This window comes from Macrotis lagotis, chromosome 1 (genome assembly GCF_037893015.1).
Source record: "Macrotis lagotis isolate mMagLag1 chromosome 1, bilby.v1.9.chrom.fasta, whole genome shotgun sequence".
In the NCBI taxonomy this organism is placed as follows: Eukaryota; Metazoa; Chordata; class Mammalia; order Peramelemorphia; family Peramelidae; genus Macrotis; species Macrotis lagotis.
In genome coordinates this window covers 494970413-494993277 of record NC_133658.1, presented here as the reverse complement: position 1 = coordinate 494993277, position 22865 = coordinate 494970413, and the positions used below count along the sequence as shown (strand labels likewise).

General features: G+C 33.3%; 1 protein-coding gene and 1 pseudogene across 3 annotated transcripts in view; one reads left to right on the top strand and one right to left on the bottom strand.

Moving 5' to 3' along the window:
• Positions 1–22865, bottom strand: part of BRWD1 (bromodomain and WD repeat domain containing 1) — a 157974-nt gene that overhangs the window by 104197 nt on the left and 30912 nt on the right. For 2 of the 3 annotated variants that reach the window (XR_012473975.1, XM_074213861.1), the window contains exons 5-13: positions 22270–22420; positions 18749–18847; positions 17243–17403; positions 15037–15213; positions 11892–11992; positions 11308–11378; positions 10485–10585; positions 9947–9987; positions 2864–2962 (exon numbers count right to left, since the gene is read on the bottom strand). Coding sequence is in view for 2 of the 3 variants with exons in the window: in XM_074213861.1 (XP_074069962.1) it covers positions 2864–2962; positions 9947–9987; positions 10485–10585; positions 11308–11378; positions 11892–11992; positions 15037–15213; positions 17243–17403; positions 18749–18847; positions 22270–22420 (1001 nt within the window). In the remaining variant the exon portion in view is untranslated. The remainder of the gene's footprint in view (positions 1–2863; positions 2963–9946; positions 9988–10484; positions 10586–11307; positions 11379–11891; positions 11993–15036; positions 15214–17242; positions 17404–18748; positions 18848–22269; positions 22421–22865) is intronic. The other variant, XM_074213862.1, reaches the window with a different exon arrangement.
• LOC141507382 (protein TFG pseudogene) lies at positions 1905–2493 on the top strand (annotated as a pseudogene).

Here is a 22865-nt window from a genome sequence, read left to right as displayed (position 1 = left end):
TACAAAAGCAGTAGATGACAAGCCTGATATGTGGAAGAGCAAGTATAAAGGTGAATTGGTTCACCAAAGGTTCAAAATGAAGGAGAGAGGCAGTATAGCTTGATATTCTGGGGGAAAAGTGAGGGGAGAAAGATTGGAGGTCATGAGGTCCATCCACAGGAAAGAGCTTGCAAGGAAGTGGGAGAGGACAACAGACTGTGATCAAAGAAGAGAATTTCAGAGTTCACAAACATGCAAGTGGAACATATTTGTGAGTGATAACAGGATCAAGGGTAACACAACTCTGTTTAGCTGAAATAAAGTCTATGGGAAATGAGGAAACTGAGGTGACTGAAGGAACATCACTTAATAGTGGGGAGGAGAGAAAGACTTATGAGTCTAGAAACTAACTGAGAGCACCCTGGAGGTTGATGGATAAACAACTAAAAGTAGATTCTCTCAAAGGAGAAAAGATTCCTTTGATGAGACAGTGAGAGCCTGGAAGTTGAGGAGTCAGCAGTATACCAATTCTATCACAATTAGTAATTTGGGAGGAAAAGTGCAATTAGTGCTGGACAAGGTGGCCAGGGAAACTGTTACTAAGAGGGAGAGCCCAGTCTCAGTGAGTCCAAGAAGATGAAGTACAAGTAAAAGGTGTAAGATGCCAGTATGTCAATTATTGAAAAGGTGGGCTGTTTTAGAGTGAGATGTTGTGGAGGACAAGGATTGAGAATGAATAGGAGAAATTTCAGTGATAATCATATTGCTCGAAGAGTACTGAATTGCTCAGAGACAATGTAATTTTTTAAGAAAAATTACTTGCTTTTGACCCAAGTTTAAATAGGATCAGTTTTTATCACAACTCAAGCTCAGAAGCTTCACAGAAAAGTAGAGCATGCTTTAATGACCAGTCAGTAAGTTTCAGAAAGAGCATGTAGTACTTGCAAAGCATTTATGTAATTTCATATCATCTCCCCAATAACCCTGTGAGTAGGTGCAATTATTATTCACATTTTATTGATAAGAAAACTGAAGCACACTGGTTAACTGATTTGCTGGGGGTAATATAACGTGTCTGAGGCACAATTCAATGTAGAGATGTCTAAAACACATACACAACCATATGAGAGCTTAGAAAAAATAGGATTGGATTTGTAGATCTGGAAGAGACTGGCATGAAGATTATAATTGAACCTAGGAGGAGTCAAGGAAGACTACCAAATGACAAAATTTAGAGAATTAATAGCCATGAGACATGGATTACAGTAATCTTAAAACAGGTAAGAACAGAACCAGGAGTCAAAATACTAGGCTGGATCCAAAGCCTCCCCAAAAAACCTAGAGAGTATTCTTAAGGAGAAAGTAATCAATAATATCAAATGCTGCCAAGAGCTCAATTGTCAGCTTTTGTGAATTCTATCTTTATTTAATTTCTAATGGGAATTTAACTACTCTATGTCATATCTTCATCATCTTATGGCAAAATTAATTTTATAATATACAAGAGTCAAATGACGTTATCACCCCCCCAAAAAAACTGCCAAATTGACATTCTTCAAGCACAAGTATAACTGTCAATGACTTCTTATTGCTTCTAATACCAAAGCCCTTCATAATCTAGTTCCAATCAATCAATTTAATTTTACTGCCCTCCCACACTCCATATTCCACATAAACTGACCTCCTTACTGTCTTTTTCTCCCACTTCCAACCCTGAAATTTTTTCTTTCCTCAACTATCTCTCCTGGAATTTCTACCTCCATTTTTTTCAACTGCTGCCTCCTGATCCTCCCTATTGTTAGCAAGGCCCCTCAAAAAATTAATTGGATTTTGGTACTGGCATGCCTACAAAGACCAGAGGTAGGGCTGTGGGGGTGGTGGCAGCTGCAATTGAGAAAATTTTGTAGAACATCATGTAGTCTACCATGAATTGACAGCTGGATTCAAGTGGAAAGCTAAATTTAATTAGGGGGGAGATATTCAGAGAATTACCATTTCTAATGAAGATATTACTGATGATGATAATACAAAGTTTTCCAGGGAAAACTTCTGAGTAATGCGGAAGTCACTATAAAGATGAAAATGGAGATCTTATAACAATTTTTGATAGTTGTGATCTTTTCTTTCCAATTCAGTGCAACAGGATATTGAAAGTAAATCTTGTTTGTTAATGAGCAACCCAGTCAGGTCAAATATCTCTGTAGAGAACTGACAGAATTTCAAAACAAAAAACATCATCTATTGGATTGTTTAGAAACTCCTGTTGACCTGAACCATCTACTGTTCTCCTTTGGATAGGAAAAAAACTCACTGCTTCTGATTCTTCAGGCAAACAATTGACCCAAGTGATGACAGAAAAATATGTCTGCTTTTGATCCATTAAAAAACAAAGATGAAATCAACAAAAATGTTATGTTAGCATTTGGTCTGACAGAAGATCAGGTTTCAGGATCACCCAATATTCTTGCAGAAGAACATTCTGCAACACCAAATAACATTACTTTCTCATCTTAGTAAAGCAATACATAGTCTCTTTGAAAGATCTTTAGAAGTATATAGACAGGAACTAGAAGGTGAGAATGCAGGGTTACCGCACCCCAAACATCTTTTTCAATTATCACAATCCAGTTCTTTCTGATTGTAATTCACCAAGTTATTTAGAAAATTTATGAACATAATAATTAATTTAATAAAACTTAGCTTATGAATAAAGTATCCTATCCACCCCTCTAAACAAAACAGATTCAAAATCTTTATAAAACAACCATTTTCTCTATCTGATCAGTATATCACCCCAACTTACCACCCCTCTAAACAAAACAGATTCAAAATCTTTATAAAACAACCATTTTCTCTATCTGATCAGTATATCACCCCAACTTACCATGACAATCTTGTTGCCATATCCAGTAAAATACTTTTCCATTCCGGCTGCTCAAATTTCCAAATTCTTGCTGTTCCATCTCTGCTACCACTTAAGAAACTAAAAATAAATATTAAGAAAAAAATATTATAACTTGCTTCCTCAAGGTGGGGCATTTAGGATGGGAGGGAGGGAGAGAAAATTCTGAATTTTATTTATTTTTTTTTAGTTTTTGCAAGGCAGTGGGGTTAAATGGCTTGCCCAAGGCCACAAAGTTAGGTAATTATTTAGCGTCTGAGACCGGATTTGAACTTAGGTCCTCCTGACTCCGGGGCTGGTGCTCTATTCACTGCGCCACCTAGCTGCACCCAAGAATTCAAAGTTTTAAAAGTAAATGCTGAAACTTGTTTTTGCACATAATCAGGGAAAAATTTTAAAAAGAAAAAGGTATTATACCCAAAAATGAGAGTAAATTTTCATTGCACTAAGTATCACAGGAAGGCAGATTTTCATTTGGAAGAAACCTTAGAAAATTCATTCACTCCCCCATTTTACATAATAGGACATAAGAAATGAAGTCTTAACCAACATAACACAAGTAATAAAAAAAAAAAAAGAAAAGCAATAACAGGTCAGGATCAGAGCTTTTGCTCTAATCAAGCAAAAAAGTAAGCACTGATCATGTGCCACACACACTGGAATGCAATGATAAAAATGAAACAATCTCTCATGTTCAAGAGTTTATGTCCCAGGGTACTTTCTAATGTACAACTCTGACTACCAAAATTTGCAATCACTTAAAACCATACTAAAGCAATGTTGCAAATGGTTACTAAAATGCAAAATTATCTTCACAGGACAACAAATTAAGAGTCAGATGAGATCTCAAAAATCACCCAGTCCACCCCTCACTTTACAGTTGAGAAAACCAAAGCTAGGAAAATGAAATGGTTTTCCAAAGTTCTGATAAGTAACTAGTAGAATTAGAGTCTGAAACTATATTCTAAGCTTCCAAATAGAACAGTTTTTCAATTGTAGCACATTGGCTGTTTGCCTTCCTTATTCAACTCCATAGCTTAAGAATCCTTTCCCCCTTAAATTCAACAGCAACACAAAATAAAAAGCTACATGCTACTCAACTATCACTCCTTTAAAATTCAAGTGACAAGAAGGTATTTCACTACTGATAGATTTATAAATGTTTTAGCCATTCTGGAAAACAATTTAGAGTTATTCCAGAAAAGTTTCCAAATAAAATTTTTCATACACTGACAGACATTAAACTGCTAAACCTATTCTCCAAGGAGGTTATTAAACAGAGAACAAAACTCACATACTCAAATGCAAATTAATACTCGTAAATCAGGGCCATCTCCAGTAGTTCTGATCCATTTCTAGCCAGTGGACCCTGATGTCTCTGGAGGAGAAAGTAAGCTTGGTGACTGAATAGCCTTCCTTCACTTAAATCTAATTTACTTGCATGTAATGACATCAAATCCCTGATAGATGTCCTCTGAGAACCAAGAACCAACAAGAACAATTCCTCGTAATAGCATTATTTGAGAAAACAAAAAAATTAAAACTAAAATAAATTCACTAAAGATTAGAGAATAGGGGGTGGCCAGGTGGCATAGTGGATAAAGCACCAGCCCTCGAGTCAGGAGTACCTGGGTTCAAATCTGGTCTCAAACACTTAATAATTACCTAGCTGTGTGGCCTTGGGCAAGCCACTTAACCCCATTTGCCTTGCAAAAAAAAAAACCTAAAAAAAAAAGATTAGAGAATAGTTGCACAAATTATGGTATAAGAATATTAAAATGTTATTACTCAGTAAGGGATAACTAAGATAAAGAATGTTTCAGAAAAATATAAGATTTGCATATTATGCAGAGAGAAGGAAAGCAGAATCAAAAGAATGCTTCACACAAATGTATGTGTGTGTGTACATATATACAAGAATACTGTAAATCTAGTCAATATAGAGTAAAAAAAATCCTGACAGAATCCAACAATCAATGTTACTCCCATATTATCAAAGTTAAAGGACACACACCCTTTTTGTTAATCAATAAATCAGTTTTTCTCTAGGGAATGTACTTTTTTTAGGGTTAACATTTGAACTCAAATTTTTCTCATTCAAGGTCAAGTGTTTTGGCCACTACACCACTTAGCTGCCTAACTACAACAACAGAGACAGCAAGAAATTATCAGACAAAATCCAAGAGAGGATCCAATAATTCTTTCCAGATTCCATGGCCAAAATAAAAATAATATGGAAGCCTGGCAATATTAATGCAATTAGATTTGACATCATCAAATTTTAACAATATTTGAAGGAATGGGATCAATAACTAGAATATGGCTGGGAAAGATTTATGCAAAAGAAACAGAAAAGATTAAGGAAAAAAGGTAAAGTGGTAAAATCATATGGTACATGAGATTGCTAGGTGGCGCAGTGGATAGAGTACTGGCCTTGGAGTCCAGAGTTACCCAAGTTCAAATCTGGCCTCAGACACTTAATAATTACCTAGCTGTGTGGCCTTGGGCAAGCCACTTAATCCCATTGCCTTGCAAAAACTAAAAAACAAAAAACAAACCAAAAAACATACTGTACATTAGAAAGTATACTAAAAGAACTGGAGGCTAGGATTTTTCAGCTACTGTCACTGTTCCTTAAAATGGAAGAAAGGCTACAAAACTGAAGGGTAAACAACCCAATTTCTGTTAGGGCCTGCAAATTATAGAACAGTGAGCTTGACTTTAGCTCCTGAAAAAAATTCTAGATTACATTAATAAAGTTAGCAAACATCAAAGATAACTACAAAAGTAAAGCTCTATTTTGTTATATTTAACAATCTTTTTATTTGCAATCATTTCTAGTTAAAATACAAAAGCATCCAGAGGAACAAATAAGAGTCAGCATGTACCAGGCAAGAGGGATCACTATCATCACTATATTCTTTCAGATTCTGCTGAAGACAACCCAAGACCCTGAACCCAAAAGCAATGGGAGTGTCAGAGCTTTGAGCAGAATGCCTTCAACCATTATCCTAGGAGGCTAACCCAGTGGAGATACATACATACAATCTGGCAACTGTTCCTGCTAAAGTCAAAACTTGAAGATTTAAAATAAAAAAAGTTCCTGCCACCAAAGTCCTTGGTACTCTGAAGTGATTCAACATAAAAAAGGACATGATTTTTATCAGTATAATGAAATTAAGTGGCATTCACATCTACTTAGAACTGAGACCTTTTGATCTGATTTGTAGCCTTCTATAAGTGTTATCTTCCCATTACAAGGAGAGTAGGGATAGTCTTATTTTCCTATGTAACCTTAGTCCTTAGCACAGCACTTTGCAAGCATGAATTTCCAACAGTGACTACTCATCTCTCTCCAATCCCCTAACTGTACTTACATTTTCCCCCGATGCACTGAAGTTAGCTCTCCTATCCTCAAATAACCTCTGGTCCCTACATATCCCATCCCCATCATTCAAGCCTCTTCTAAATGTTTTGGGATTTTGTTTTTGCAAGGCAATGAGTGACTTGCCCAACGTGACACAGCTAGGTATGTACTGTGTCTGAGAATGCATTTGAACTCAGGTCCTCTTGTCTCCAGGTCCAGTACTCTATTCACTGTGCCACCTAGCTACCTCTAACCTTTTCTAAATGTTATTTTATTTCTCCCTTTCTAAGTGTGCTTCCTTTCAGTCTCCCTTATCTTAAAATCAATCAATAAACATTTTAAGCATCCATTTCATGCTAGGCACTATATTAAATAGTAAAAGAATCCCTATCCTCAAGAAGCTCTAATACAGGATAGAACAAGCAAGTTATATTCAAGGCAAATTGGAAATAGGAAATAACTGACAGAGGGAAGATACTAAAATGGAAAAGGTTTGGGAAACACTTCCTTAGAAAAGATGGGATTTTAGTTGGGATTTAAAGGAAGCCAGGAAGTCAGAAGGCAAATCTGAGGAGAGAGACCATTCTCTGGCATGAGAGAGTGCCAGAGAAAATGTTCAGAGTCTAGACATGGAGTGTCTTCTTTGTGAAACAGGCCAGGATGCCAGTGTCATTGGATCTGCGAGTATATGGAAGACTGGAAAGATAGGAGTTATTATGAAGGGTTATAAATACCAAAAACATCATTCTGTATTCGATCTTAGAAGTAAGGAGTCACTGGAGTTTTTGGAGGGAAGGAGCAATGTTATATGGTCAGACCTGTGGCTTTAGGAAAACCACTTTAGTGGCTAAATGGATTCAGGCATAATATTCTCTTAATCCTAATATTTCTTCAAGCTACCATTCTTTCATATAAATATTTAAACATTTTCTTTTTTTCTGACTTATAAAAATAGCCATTCCCCAAGGTTTTCTTTTGAATCTTTTTTTTTTTTACCTCTACCTTGATGATTTCATTTATTTCCAGAGCTTCAAGTATCAGTTCTATGTAGATAACTAGAGATCTGAATTCCAGATTACCATTTAAAACTGCCTATTGGGCATAATGACAATACCTGATACTTTAGCTTTTGTCAAGCATTTTCATCTAAAAAACTCAGTATATCTAAAATTAAACTTACCTTTCCCATTAAATTGCTCTTCCACTTGATTCAGTTCCTATACCATTTGTATTTTATTACCTGTGCTCTTAACCTCACAGAAATCTGACTCTGCTCCATCCTTTCCAATCATTTAGTCAATGTCCATGCACTGTTTCTCGTCTATTTCTTCCTCATCAAAGCCAATGCCACCATAATATCCTACTAACTGATCTCCCCATCTCTACTCTTCAAATACATAGGTCTGTTCTTGTTCCACCTTCAAATCTTCAATGGTCTCCCATTAGCTATCTATTTATAAATATCTACATTGCTTTGCACTATTAGCTGGGCCTTCCTATTTATTTTGCTTTCCTATTTTCCATACTATACAACCAATATTAGTCTCATGCTTTCCCACTGCCATACCTTAAATTTAAATTTTCTATGACTTGAAAACCATGTCTTCCATTGTTACTCATCAAAGATCTCTTTCAAATATTATCTTTTTTTCTTTCTTTTTTTTTTAAAGGTTTTTGCAAGGCAGATGGGGTTAAGTGGCTTGCCCAAGGCCACACAGCTAGGTAATTATTAAGTGTCTGAAACCGGATTTGAACCCAGGTACTCCTGACTACAGGGCCGGTGCTTTATCCACTGCACTGCTGCCTAGCAGCCCCTCAAGTACTATCTTTAAAGTCATTTTTGGGGTGGCTAGGTGGAGTAGTAGATAGAGCACTGGCCTTGGAGTAAGGCGTACCTGAGTTCAAATCCGGCCTCAGACACTTAATAATTACCTAGCTGTGTGGCCTTGGGGCAAGCCATTTAAGCCCATTGCCTTAAAAAAATCTAAAAAAAAAAAAAAAAAGTCATTTTCTACTGAAATCTTTCCTGATTAAACTGACTTATTTCAGGTTCATCTGATGCTGGTGCTCATAATCAAAGATTAAGTCTTTAAAAAAAAATTTGTTTTATTTATTTAAAGCAATGGGCTCAAGTGACTTGGCCAAGATCACATAGCTTAATTATTAAGTGAGTGCAGATTTGAACTCAGGTCCTTCTGACTCCAGGGCTGGTACTCTATCCACCAAAGATTAAGTTCTAAGGAAAACAGATATGAACATATTGTTTTAAAGGTCATAGGATTCTCACTTTTCCAGAAAAACTGAACCTGAAAGTTCATAACTCTATTTAACTGTATTGAATTCCTTCTGTAAGTCTGCTGGTGGAATATGTAGAAAAATGTTTGCTATATATCTTTAACAGGTAAACTTCTGTCCCAAATCCAGAATGGTTGATTCTTACCATTTCAAGTTCCTCAACTTCATTTATTAAAAAAGATCACACATAGGTGTAGTACCAGCCACCATATTGGAAAATGTATCTTCTCCTAAATTTCATAATCCTTGAGGAAAAGACCCTTTGTTTCCCTCTACCACTTAGCACAACATATTTCTCATTATTTAAAGAAAATATAAATACCATATAATATAAATATAAAAACCATAAAAAGATAATCAGTAAGTTATCTGCGATAACTCAGATGTTCTTTGACGTGCAAAGAAATATTCTATTAACAAAAGAATAACAACTTAGCTCATGTGGGGTTTTATATCCATCAGAATTTTGAGTTATTCTACTTTTACTTCAAATTTTCTAATTAGATTAACTTGGTTATATCTCATCTAAAACTGCACTTTATTTTTAGCAAAAATAAAGATATATTAAGATCTAATAACTACAAAATCAAATAGTTGATATGAAAACTCAATATAGGGAAAACAAAGGTAAAAAAACATATATGTATCGAGAGAGAGAGAGAGATAAAATCAGAAAGATCCAAGGGAAGCAGAAGAAAGAGCTTTCATATGTAGGTGTTGTGTCATTGGACTAATTTCACACTATGGTTCAAATAATGGTTTGATTTTATATATGGCTTACCCATGGAAGCTCAATTTTTTTTTTGCCTTTAAGAGTTGAATAAGTCACAATTAAAGGAAAACACAATTTCTTGGAGAAATTATTGCATAAAAGAATTAAATAAAATTTAAGCAGTCAAGATATGTTAAGAAGCACAAAATACATTTATTTGTAAAAAAAAAATGTGAATGCCAATTAAGAAAAAACAAATACAGGATGCCCCAGTCTAGGGCATAATTACCTAGCTGCATGTCCTTGGGCAAGCCACTTAACCTTATCTGCCTTGCAAAAACCTTTAAAAAAAAATGTGACTATAAAAATAAATAAGCCTATAAATATTTGAAACATAATAAATGTGACTATAAATGTAAATAAGCCCTAAGATTGGTGATAGAGGGTTAATAGGGTAGAGACAAGAGTCTGTAAAAGAGGAGAGTAGATGAGAAGATACAAAAGTAAGATCTAAGAAGAATGTAAGTTTTAGTAAAAGACAGAAAGATTAAATTAACATTAAATTCCATGTCTACTAGCCTAGATTTTATTAATTTATAGAGCATGTACACACACACACACACACACACACACCCCAAACACAAATATGCAAATATATATCTATTTAAAAGTTTAAATTTTTTAAACATACCGATCGCCATTGTTTGAAAACTGGATGCTATCAACTTTGTCCTACAAAAAGAAAAAAGTATTAAAATAATTCAAACTGTCATCAAAACATGTATTTTCCTCATATGTCTTCCAAAATAATCCAGTTTAATCTTCCATTTTTACAACTAAGTAACTAAGAATTCTCCCTCTTAGTTAAAATAATAAAAAACAGAAGCAAGTATTATAAAATACAGGCTTCACTCACTACAGTTGATCTCAAGAAAGCATATACAAAGTAACTACAAAAGGATTAAACTCACACACCTATGTTAAAGGCCTATAAAGAATGAAAATTTATAATTAGCTAAAATAATTAATGATCTAGGACTTTTTAAAATGAAATGATCACTTATTCAAAAGTTAAACTTCAATTCAAAAGTTACCTTAATTTAATGTCTCTTCTACTTTAAGGTTTAGAACCTAAAAATGATGTATAATGCAGCAGTTCCATAGCCAGATGAGTAAAAATTTACTAATATATTTAATGTAGATATTTTAAAAACACAAATAGTACTTACAGTGTGACTTTCGAGTTCTGCTATTTTTTCAGGCATTTCAAACCCCAAAAAATACATTCTGATTACATGATCAGTACTACCAGTTGCTAAGAACATGCCACCTGAAAATAAAAATCATAAAAACACTGAAATACTTATTAATATGCATTTCAAAATAATTATAATTCTTATCAAAAATTACAAAATTCTTAAGAATTTTTCTCAAACTCGTAAAACTTTCTCAGATTCAATTTCCAAAAATAGAATTTCTTATAATTTTTAATTACTAACATTAACCAAAAAAATGCACTGCAAACTAAAAAAGTTAATGGGATCTAAGAATATTCACCAACCTCATCAATTATTCTATAGTTTTTGGTGATAAGTTGCCTAGGTTCCTTCTTTGAAATTGTGGGGCAAAAAAGACTAATTTCTAAAGGGCCACCAATCTGAATTTTAGGCTACATTTAAGGTATGCATACTTACTGACTAGCTATTTGAAAATTATATAGCTCATCACAAAAAGTTTCAAGTAAAATGTCATAGTCAAATAAATGAAACCTAAGTTGGCTTATGTTGTCTAACTAATATCACATAGCTATAGAAAATTTCCCTTCTGGGTAAGCTTCACAGCCTCATTTTTTGCCAGGAAAAAAGAAGACAAACTAATATTTCTTATTCTTTCGTCCTCTATCAAGGTACAAAGGAAAAAAATAAGCGAAGAACATAAACAGGTATATAGCACAGTTTGCACTTACGTCTAGTAGCGTTCAATCAATAGTAAAAAAAAAAGTTACTGATATAAACTAATTTTTTAGAAGTATATTAAAATAAGTTACCTTACCAACACTAAAAGATGAACACAGCATTTGAACACCTGGTCTAGGTTTTTCAGTAAATTTCAAAGGTCGATTACTTTTAAAAAATAAAAATGTTAAAAATTAAGTTAGTACACTGATATTTACAATCATCACTTTAATATGCTCAAATAAAAACCTGCTTCCAAAAAGTATTTCTTTCTAAAACAATACAATTTATTGTCAACAATAAAAGTTTCCTAGCATTAAGTCTACAGAAAAGGTCATTTTAATTGATAAAGGAAATATATGAAAAGACAAACTGAAATTTTAAAATTAAGCAGTACCTATACAGTCCCATTAATAAATATGTCCAATCTATCATAGACTCATCAGACCATATTTAGTGCTGGAAGGGATTTTAGAGGCCAATAAGTCTAACTCTCTCATTTTACAGATAAAGAAACTGGAAGGGCAGAGAGAAGTTAAGTAACATTGCCCATAGTCACTCTTAGTGTGTGTCTAAGGCAGTATTTGAATCCAAGACTTTGAATCCAAACATCCAAGTCCAGCAATCTATCTTGCCTCTTGTGACTATATTAATGAAGTAAAAACTGATTAAGGCACAAACCTGAATTTCATGGAATTTAGGTCCCATTGCCAAAAGCAAACTGTCCCATCTGCACCAGTAGACACCATGTATCTCTCAGAGCCATTAGCTTTTGGACTAAACTAAACAGACAACAATACATGCATTCAGTTTCTATAATTTTATTACTTCAAAAAAAAAAGCAAGAAAATATCATTATAATTTATTTGGGAAAACAGACTTCAAAGTTGACCTCAAATGAAATTCCACAAGGAAATAAACTTAAGAAGATGCCTATCACACTCAACTGAATGAGAATAGCAGGTACTTAATAAATGTTGGAAGAGTTCAGCTGAACTGAAACAATCTTTAAAACAATCTATAAAAGAGTCAAATATTACTGAAATAAATATGAGCAAAGATGCTTAAAAAAATCCAAGTATAGATAAAATTCAAAATGGAACAACTTCTACTACCTAGAAAAATACAAATAATTTCAAGTTTTCCTATTATGCTAATCTTTTAAAAATTCCTCCTTAGACTATTCAAGTATCAAATGGAAGTACTTGCAATCAGCAATAAGCACCAGAACTATGTGTCCCAGATAACCATAAAACACCAAATTGAATATTAATTGAATGCCTACTTCAGAACTGGAATTATGGTAAGCACAATAGAAGTATAATTTATGACACTTTTAACTACATGACACTAACAATCTAATTGGAAAAGCAAAATATTTATCCATGAAAATAAAAAACACTAAAATACCAAATTGTATCAAGTCTCATAGATTCCTTCCTTGAAACTGTGAGACAAAAAAGACTAATTTTTTTTTTTTAGGTTTTTGCAAAGCAAATGGGGTTAAGCAGCTTGCCCAAGGCCACACAGCTAGGTAATTAAGTGTCTGAGACCAGATTTGAACCCAGGTAATCCTGACTCTAGGGCCGGTGCTTTATCCACTGCACCACCTAGGCGCCCCTAAAAAGACTAATTTCTAAAAACAGAAGCTTGATAACACACAATACAAAAAAGAGAAAAAGTAATGTGCGATGGAGCTATCACAGAAATATCATAGAAAATTCCAAAGAATAGAAGAGATTTCAGTTGGAGCTTAAAGGAAAAGCTATGACTAAAAGGAAGAGTAAGGCAATATAAATAGAAGGACTGAATAAGAAGAAGTTAGGAATGAATCCTGCCTGACAGGAATGAATAGGTTTGTAGAGGAAATAGTTGGAAATAAGCTTGAATGGGGAGCAAGATGCAGAAAACTAGGAGTTTGAACCTAATGCATTAGTCAATAAAAGGAGTTACCATATTCTTGAAAAGTAGAATAAGCTGAAGGCAATGTTTTAAAATATGCAGTTGTAGCAAAATATACTAAACAAATATTCACATGAATCTGTGCTCTCACTGATCTGGATCTTCCCTCAAATAATGCTGATCATAACTCATGCACAATATCATTTGTGTAACTCATATCCATGACCTGCCATAAGTTTGCCATAGGCTGTACACCCAAAATGTTGGAAAGCTTCCTTGTTTTATGCTGGCATCATAGAAGCACTCAGAAACACCACTTTGTCCTTAACCCTGGATTAATTCACCTTCCTTTTCCACTATAATTTTCCCTGATAACATCCTATGTACCTGTTCCATGAAGTTGTTATATGTGGAAACCAACTCATATGCTTCTACATTATTAATGTTTCACTTATTTTTAATTTTTCAATCACTATTGAATCCAAGTCTCATAGCCACATCACGTGGGTTTTTAATAGTAAAATAACAAACAGTTGTATCCTATGTTCTTTATGTCTTTCAGTCAATGCATGATGATAAGGATGTGAACTATTAGAGAAATGTAATGCTCCCTATCAATACCATAGGCTGCTAGGTGGCTAAGTGGATAGACTGCTAAACCTGGAGTCAAAATATTTCTGAAAGCAATTCAGTTGGTATTACAAACTTCATAGGTTATCCTGAAAATTATCATAATCTAGGCAATAAATATTCTTCGATCAAGTAAGATTTTTAAAAAATATGATGACCTATCCAAGCTCTTTTGAATGATAACAGATCTAAGACATTTTGCAAATATTCTTATGTGTTGGAAGCAATAAACTAACACTAGCAAAAAGCAGCAGCACCACACACTGGAAATCCCTTTTCATGTTGGACTCCGTCCCTGGATCTCACACTGCAGAACACTTGGGAAGCATTTATCTTTCAAGGAATCAGATTATTTTGAAGTGTGACTAATTAAGCCATTAAGGTTTTATACTGCTCTACCAATTTAACTATCAATAGTCAATAAATATTAATTGACCCCCAATATGTGACAGGAACTGTACTAAGTATGGGCATATATAATAAAGGACAATCTCTATCTTACAAAAGTTTACAATCTAATAGAAGACAATTCACAAAAGGAAGCTGAAAAAAATATGTAGGGAAGAGGCATGATGATCCCTTACAAACAGCATGAAATCATTAACATGAATCAATCATGTCAAAGCTTTTTTAAGAAGCTTTCCAACATTTCCAAACTTGAAAAAAAATATAAAACTTTTGAAATGAGAACAGACTGATCTCAAAGCATGAAATATATCTTAAGAAAATCTCGACATAATTTCAGTCGTGTCAACTTTAGATAAGGTATTTAATTATCTACCCTTCTGAATTATGATGCGAGTTAATTTTTTCAATAATAAAATTCCCAAATTTTATTCAGAAAAATTTAAGTTCCTAAAGTAGTGGGAAAACTTAAAAAATGTTTAGTGAACTAAAAGAACACTCGCTTGACTTTTATTTATTTTTAAATTTTATTTATATACTTAATCAATTTTAATTTTATTATGTAACTGTTTACACATAATAAAATAAAAAGGAATAAATTTATGTATATTATATACAAAAATGCATGTAAAAGATAGTAGGTAAAAAAATTCAATTTAACACACACACACACATATATGATAGCATATTCGTGAAACAAGAATTTAATTAATCTCTACTATGTGCAAGAACTGAGCTATGTTCTGGGAATACAAACATAACCCAGAAAGAACCCCTGCCCTAACAAAGTATACATTTTCACATCCCTTCCAGATTGTAAAAGCATCATAATTCAACTACTATACTCATGCAAAAAGGAGAGTATACAAAAACAAAGACTCAATATTACCTGCAAAGATGTAATTGAACCAGTGTGTCCCTGAAGCACAGCAACTGGAGCACAAGTTCTCAAGCACCACACTCTAATTATTTTATCATCAGAAATTTCTGCAGAATGGCCTCTTAATGTGGCCAACAATCTGCCATTATGTGTAGACCATATCTTTACCAAACAATCATCTGAACCCTTTAAAAAAAAAGAAAAAAAATTCCCAAAGTAAATGTATCAGTTCAAATTAACAAACTGAGCCATCTATATAATTTTAAAAGAAATCATTTGTTTATAAAATTAAATATTCAATTATTTCCCTCTCCAAACCTCTTAAAACTATATTCTCCTCTAAAAATAGCATGACAATGAAAATTTAATATCATTGAACAGATAAAGGTAACTAGAGTCATTACATTTTTCTTCTACACAGTTCATAGCCCTTTAGAGATTCTAGGTTAGAATTAAGATAACTGAGGACATGAGGACATCAAGTGGTAAAATGTGATAATTGAGTAAATCATACTGACTCCATCTTGTGACTCAATTCTAGAGTTAGCTCAGTTCCCTTTCTATTTAGTTATGGATCCAGTCCAAATTCTGTCCTGTGAGATTATTCAGCTGTGAGAATTGGACTTGCATTACTTGGACTTAACCTTCCTTGACTGGGAAAATGAACTATCTCTATGCCATTTAGAGACCCTTAACTAGGCCTAGGTTATAGTGACCAGAAATCTGGCCAGATCCAAAGACTGATGGCAAAGTTTTTTTCTCACAACTGTAAATCTCAAGTAACCCATATGTCTATCTAAAAACTGGACCTCAAGTAAATCAATCAATTATTGTTTTCATGTTCCTTTAATTCTTCACAGACACTTAGGAGAAACTGCAACACCTTTTTCTGAATTCAAGAATTGTACATTCATTCTCCTCCTCCCAACTCAGAAGGTCCATAATCTTTCTTCCCAATTAGAAATCAGATTACCTAATATTGTACTGTTTCCTTTAAATTGATTTGTCTTATTTGATTGATTTTTTAAAATATATAAAATATATATATATATATATATATATATATATATATATATATATCCATCCTGTATTCTGGATCCAGATTTAAGCTGAGGAGGTCTAGTCTCTTACTTTCAACAATTAACACGTACTGCTTAATAAATCAATATTCTTGTAAGATGTTACCTTTGTTTCCTGAGTTGTTTTTATCTTTCACTAGCCACAATATCCAGCATGGGATATAACATTGATAGGACAAAGTTATCAAAATTTTTCAAGTCCTAAGTCAAGAGTTTTTAATAATTATAGACTCATTTGGCATAGAAGTAAAACATATGGACATCTCAGTATAATCTGTGTTACCTATATTCACACAACTAAGGAAAACTAAACTACAGCTATAAGTCAGTTAAAATGAAAATGTAATTTTTCTCCACCTAAAACAATGGATGGGGGTGGCTAGGTGGCTCAGGGGATAGAGCACCTGCCCTGGAGTTAGGAGTACCTGTTCAAATTTGATCTCAGACACTTAATAATTACCTAGCTGTGTGGCCATAGGCAAGCCACTTAACCCCACTGTCTTCCAAAACAAAAACAAAAACAAAACACTAAAACTATGGATGAACTGTAAAATCTGTCCACTTTGTGACTCACGTATTTTAGATAATGGATGGCAAGCTCTAGTAAAACTAAAGAATTCCAAACTGCTTTTTTAAAAAAGATGTGATCTAAATTTTGCAGACTGAAATTGAGTGACTTAAGTTTTGCTTTAAAGATTACAAAGTTCAACTCCCTAAGCCTTAACAGTTTTTTTTTTAAAAAGGTGCTACTATATTCTTACCTATCTGCAGGAGGGAAATGGCCTAGAGGATTTGATGACTTCAATTTCCTTCCTGTTATAAAATGCATGACTCATCTAAAAATGACTAAATATAAATAGCCTCTTCATCATTTGAATTAGACATTCTTCTCTAACTTTGTTCCCTAAAATGAAAATGAAACTTTCTAATTTCTAATGAAAATAAATTTTAAAAAGCATATTCCATACCCAAACTCAAGATATAAACATACCCATTCCAGATTTCCTTTAAAGATCTGGAAGGTTTCATTAAAAGAATTCCAAACTGTTACATCTAATTTTTAAATTTTTTTTTGCCATTCTCAGTAAATAAACCGTTACAGAGGATAAGACAAAAAGTTTATAATATTCACTCACAGTAAAGATTCTGTGCCCTGTCCTATCAAATGCAACACAGTAAACAGCAGAGAGATGTCCCAGAATCCTCCTGTGCATTTTTATGTGTTGATACATACTTCCTGGAAATGCCATGTTAAATGAGGCACATCCTGTAAGCTGCTTTCCACGATTTATCTCCACTACAAAAGAAAACAATTAAAATGTTCAAGGGTAAGGGTAAGTGTAAACCTTACACAAAATTTTCTTTTTTAAATTTTCCTTTATTTTCACTTCTGAATTCCCTGCCTTTCTCAAATCCTTCCCCATCCCACTAGAAAGCAAAAATACAATATCCATCACACATGTGAAGTCATACAAAACCTATTTTTACATTAGCCAATATGAGGGGAGTAAAAGGGACAGATAAAAATGAGAGAAAAAACATATGCTTTGATCTAAATTCTGTTCCCGTAAGTTCTTTACATGGAAGTGGATAGTATGTTTCATCATAAGTGCTTTGAAAATGAGGTAGATCAGGATTGTTCAAAATGAGCCTGGAAGTGCAATTTTATGCAGCCTGCCTATGAGTTTACTAAATGCTTTAGTAAATGAAGTTGAGCTCCAGCAGAGCTTTCACTAAAATAGCAAATCAAAATATATTGTCTATTGTTTCAATAAAAACTTTTAAAAGTAAGGTTGGATAGCCCTGAGGTAGATCATTATATTAATCAGAGTTACTAAGGTTGTCACAGTTGATAAACTTTTAATATTGTTATTACTGGGCAAATATGACTCTTGTATCTCCTCATTTTGCATCATATAAATTCCCAGGTCTTTCTTAAACCTTCCCCACATTACTTCTTACAGCACAAAAGTATCCCAACATATTCATATGCTATTATTTATTCAGTCATTCACCAATTGATGGACAGTCCTTCAATTTCCAATTCTTTGCCACTATAAAAGGAGATGGTATAAGTATTTCTGGAAAAATATAGGGTCTTGTCCTTTTTCTTTGATCCCTTTGGAATATAGACCTAATAAAGGAATTGCTAGATAAAAAGGCATATACATAATTTTACCAGTCCTTTGGGCAAATTTCTTCAGAAAGGCTGGATAAGTTAATACAAAACTACCAACAGTGGATTGGTGCATCTATTTTCCAACTTCCCTTCTAGTATTTGTCATTTTCCCTTTCTGTTATCTTAGCCCATCTGAGGAGTATCAGATACCTCAAGAGTTGGTTTAACTTCCATTTTTTAAAATTATTAGTGACTTAAAGGCTTTTTTCATATAACTCTTAGAAAGTTTTCTTTCTCTGAAAACATGTCTGTTCATATCTCTTAATTATTTATCAATTGTGAAGGACTCTTAGTCTTATAAAAATTTGGATTGATTTCTTATATATTTGAAAAATAAAATCTATAATAGAAAAAGGTCTTGCAAAGATGATGTGGATACACACACATACACACACACACACACACACGTGCATGGATCCAAATTTGCCAAGAAATTCAACAAATGGATGAAAGATAAACTTACCAAGATTTGGTGGGGAACCATAATTTACAGGCATTTCAGGTGGTCTTCCTCTATGAAGAGCAGCAAAAGCAGAGCCCTTCCAAACTGTAGCCCGGCAATCTTCAAAATGAATTTTTAGATGTCAAAAAACTTTGAAAGCTATTCCTAAGAGAAAGTCTTTTTATAGGTTTTCATAATGTCTTATATAATTTATTTAAAAGTACTCAAAAAATCAAACAAAGCAATAACTTAAAAATGAAATAATGACTGTAAAATATTATCTATGACAAAAAAGAGATTTGAGAATGAAAACTATTCTGAGATTTACCCTTACCATACTGCTAAATATACACAAGACTTAACACTCAAGAAAAGCAATAAAAATATTTTCTCTTAAATTATTATTAAATTATTAAATAAATCATTAAATTATTAAATTATTTCTCAAAAAAACAAAAGCATGATGACAAGAGCAGCAGTTTCAATATGAAACAGGAGAAGGGTAAAATAGAGGCTTGGTAAAATTGTTTCCATTGAGGTTATATGACCCAGAAGAGCAGAAAAAATTATGTTTTACATAAATGGATTCATTACTGCCATCACTATGATGACAAACCATGTGTAAGCTATCCTTTACAAGTAGTGGTACAGAGCCAAGTAATCTTACTACGATATAATTAACAACATCCTGGAATGTAGCCAATCTAGTAGGCTTTGAAGCAATACTCATCCAAACCAATTACACTGGGATGGGCCTGTGCAAAGAATGTGTCAATCAGGAAATCCATGAAATATAATGAGCTGAAATGGAGTATTTCCAGGGCAGGGGAAAGAATAGATAAGAACCATTTATTGAGTCAGAAACAAAGAGAAGCATAACTAGGAAACAACTGCAGGTGGCAGGTCAATTTGCATAAAAGATGGAAAATGAATGGTGGGGGGGGGGGGTTAAGCTAAAGTGCCTCAGAGGGCCAAAAGGCAATGTCGCAAACAAAAACTAGCACTACTATATATGATTACAATCACTAATTAAAAGAAAAAATTTAAATGGACTCAAAATACAAAGTACAAATACTTCTCCACTGATATTTTCAGCTGAATTCATACAAAGAACATAATTCAAAAGTGTATATTCATCATAATTAAAAAAATCTTCAATTAGCTAAAAACTGAGAGGGAAAACTACTTTCTCAGTTTCAGGCACTTATGAGCCTGGGAAAATCCTATCAATTTGCTTTTCTAAATAAAGGCACAATGAATTATCCACTAGATCCCTTCCAGCTCTAAATCTCTGACAGAACCAGAATTCAAAAAACATTTTGACAGACTGAGATAATAGGTCAAATCTAACAAGACAAAAATTTAATGAGGACTACACAAATACAAGACAGGACTTGGTTGACTAAAAATTCTGTATGAGACAACTATGACCTAACTGTCAAACGATTCAATTTCATTTTAAGCTAATTACAGAAACACTAAAAATTAGAAAGGGTAATCTAAACCCACTAAAAACATACTAGTCAGCTATCTGGAACAAATATAGTTTATACACATTATCATCTGAACACCACAAAAATCTCAATTAAAAAGTAGAAGTGTCATATAATCTAAAAGTTGGAAGAGACCTCAGAAGTCATATAGTCCAACCCATATCTAACCAATTTCCTCAATAAGGGGGAATTCACTATATCTTAGGAGGCAGCTCATTCCACTTTTGGGGTAGTACAATTGACAAGAATTGTAGCAACAGGAAAATGAGCATTATTTCTATTTTTAAATGTGGGAAATGAAGGTACAGAGAGGTTAAGTGACTTGTCCCATTTAAGCTACTAGTAAACAGTAGCACCAGGTCTTGAACCTAGTTCTGACTCCAAGTCAAGTGTTCTTCACACTACATGTTGCCTCTGACATTTTGGTAAAGATATTAACAAAGTGGAACATTACCTAAGGACAAATTACAATGTATCCAAAATGACCATCTGTAATACAAAATTATGTCACATAAGGATTATTTAAAGGAATTATGATTATTTGACCTAGAGATAAAGATAATTAAAACAGAGAAGAGAGTGAAGGAAAGGATCTTGACTGTGTGTGTGTGTGTGTGTGTGTGTGTGTGTGTGTATGGAGAGAGAGAGAGAGAGAGAGAGAGAGAGAGAAGGGTTTTCACATAGGAGAGGGATTATATTTAGAAGGACCTATATTCCTCCTTCTTGTATCCTCAACTCTTAGCACAGCACAGTTCTTGCACATAAGCAAGAACTTAATAAAGCACTTAATTCAGTCAGTGTTGTTCTAAAAGCAAAAAGTTATGACTCGAGAGCTCAAATTTCAAGAAAAACTAGATAATTAGGGTTGACTACACTATGGCACAGACCATCTCACTAAAGGAATGACTGGAAAGTGCTTAACTTGAAGCTGGATACTAATTTTGTTGGCAATGTCTATGAATAAAGACTCAAGCAATTCCTTCAAACATCAGGTAAAGTTCTCATTTGATTATTAAAGTTTAATTATTTAAGTTTCTTTTAATTTTTTTGTTTTGTGAACTTGGAATAATATATTTTAATTTTTACAATACAGAGCATCCTATTCTATATGAAACAGCTTCTGGATGCCATTTTCCCAGATTGGTGGATCAGCAGAAGTGGATCTCGTGCTTGGTCATTGGCTTTATCTTCATTTTTATCTCAGTCCCCTGATCTCCATTAGATTTTTTTCTTCGGGGATCATTATCAAGATTGTCATATAGAATCAAAACTCCATTCTTTGCAAACCCCCAAAAGAAGTCTGAAAGCGTCAAATACAACTGAAAATGACTGAACACAGTAATTATACTTCTGAACTTATTCAAAGCTTAAAAATTCACTAAAGACTTTTTGAACATACCAAATACATACCACGTATATATAATGCCACATATACATATAAATATACAGGATATCAAATAAAAAAGTTTATAAAATAAATCTGACAAGCATTTTAATTTATATTATTTCGTGTGTACTAATTAACAGTCTTGAAAATAGTTAATTAACTATTTGATTGGTAAAAATAATTTATATAAAATAATAAAAAAATGAGAATTTCATTCTTTTTACCCCAGTAGTACTTGGGAAATAAGATCTAGTTTTGAAAAAACATATAAGGGGTATTATGTTTTGGCGATGATTAAAAATTTACTTCTTCAGGTATCACACGTCAAAAGATTTCCAATCATTTTAATAAAACTAATGTGAAACAGAAGATGCTAAATTTGAGTTTGGAAAGGCCTCAGAAATACCTCTTAAAAATAAAATTTAGCTTTTATGAGCCTCACACTATCAACTTTAACCCTTAAAATTTTATATTTAAGACAAGAGATTTAAAAGCATTAAAAAGGGCCCAATAATATTGTCATTTTAGATTCAAACTGAAAACCAAGAATTATTTCATAATTTTTAAATTATCATTTACTTACAATGTTAATATCACTTCACAAATTATACAACTTACTAAAACTATTGAATATAACCCCAAAACTTCTTAAAATAAGATACCTTTTGCAGTACGTAGCAAAGACTGCCTTCCTGCACCAAGTAAAGATGTAACTCTGGAAATACAGGGTGGAATTTCTTTATCCAGTATAGGGCCAATACGTTGACAGATTTGCAACAGATGATCAGGTGCCACATGTTTATTTGACAAGACCTAATTGGGATAAAAATTTAAAGGGTATAGTCTAAGTTTAGAACTTTTAATGTTTATATAACCATGTCCCAAATGTAATTTGCCAAATTCTGTCAATTCTATCTATAAAATATCTTTCTTCAAATGCTGTAGAGTAGTTGCTTTATACCTATTCATTATATGTATATGTGTATCCCACAATAGAATGTAAGCTTCTTTAGGGAAGGGATTTGTTATTTTTGCCTTTGTATTTATCCATATCTAATAAGGTGTTAGGCATATGATAATTGATATGATAATTAAGTTTCTTGAATAACACTAAGATTGAGGCTATAGAGTCTTCATAATTGGGACTACTACACTACTCCTCTTTTCTCTCTCAAATCTAGCCTTCAGGGGGTGGCTAGGTGGTGCAGTGGATAATGCACCGGCCCTAGAGTCAGGAATACCTGGGTTCAAATCTGGT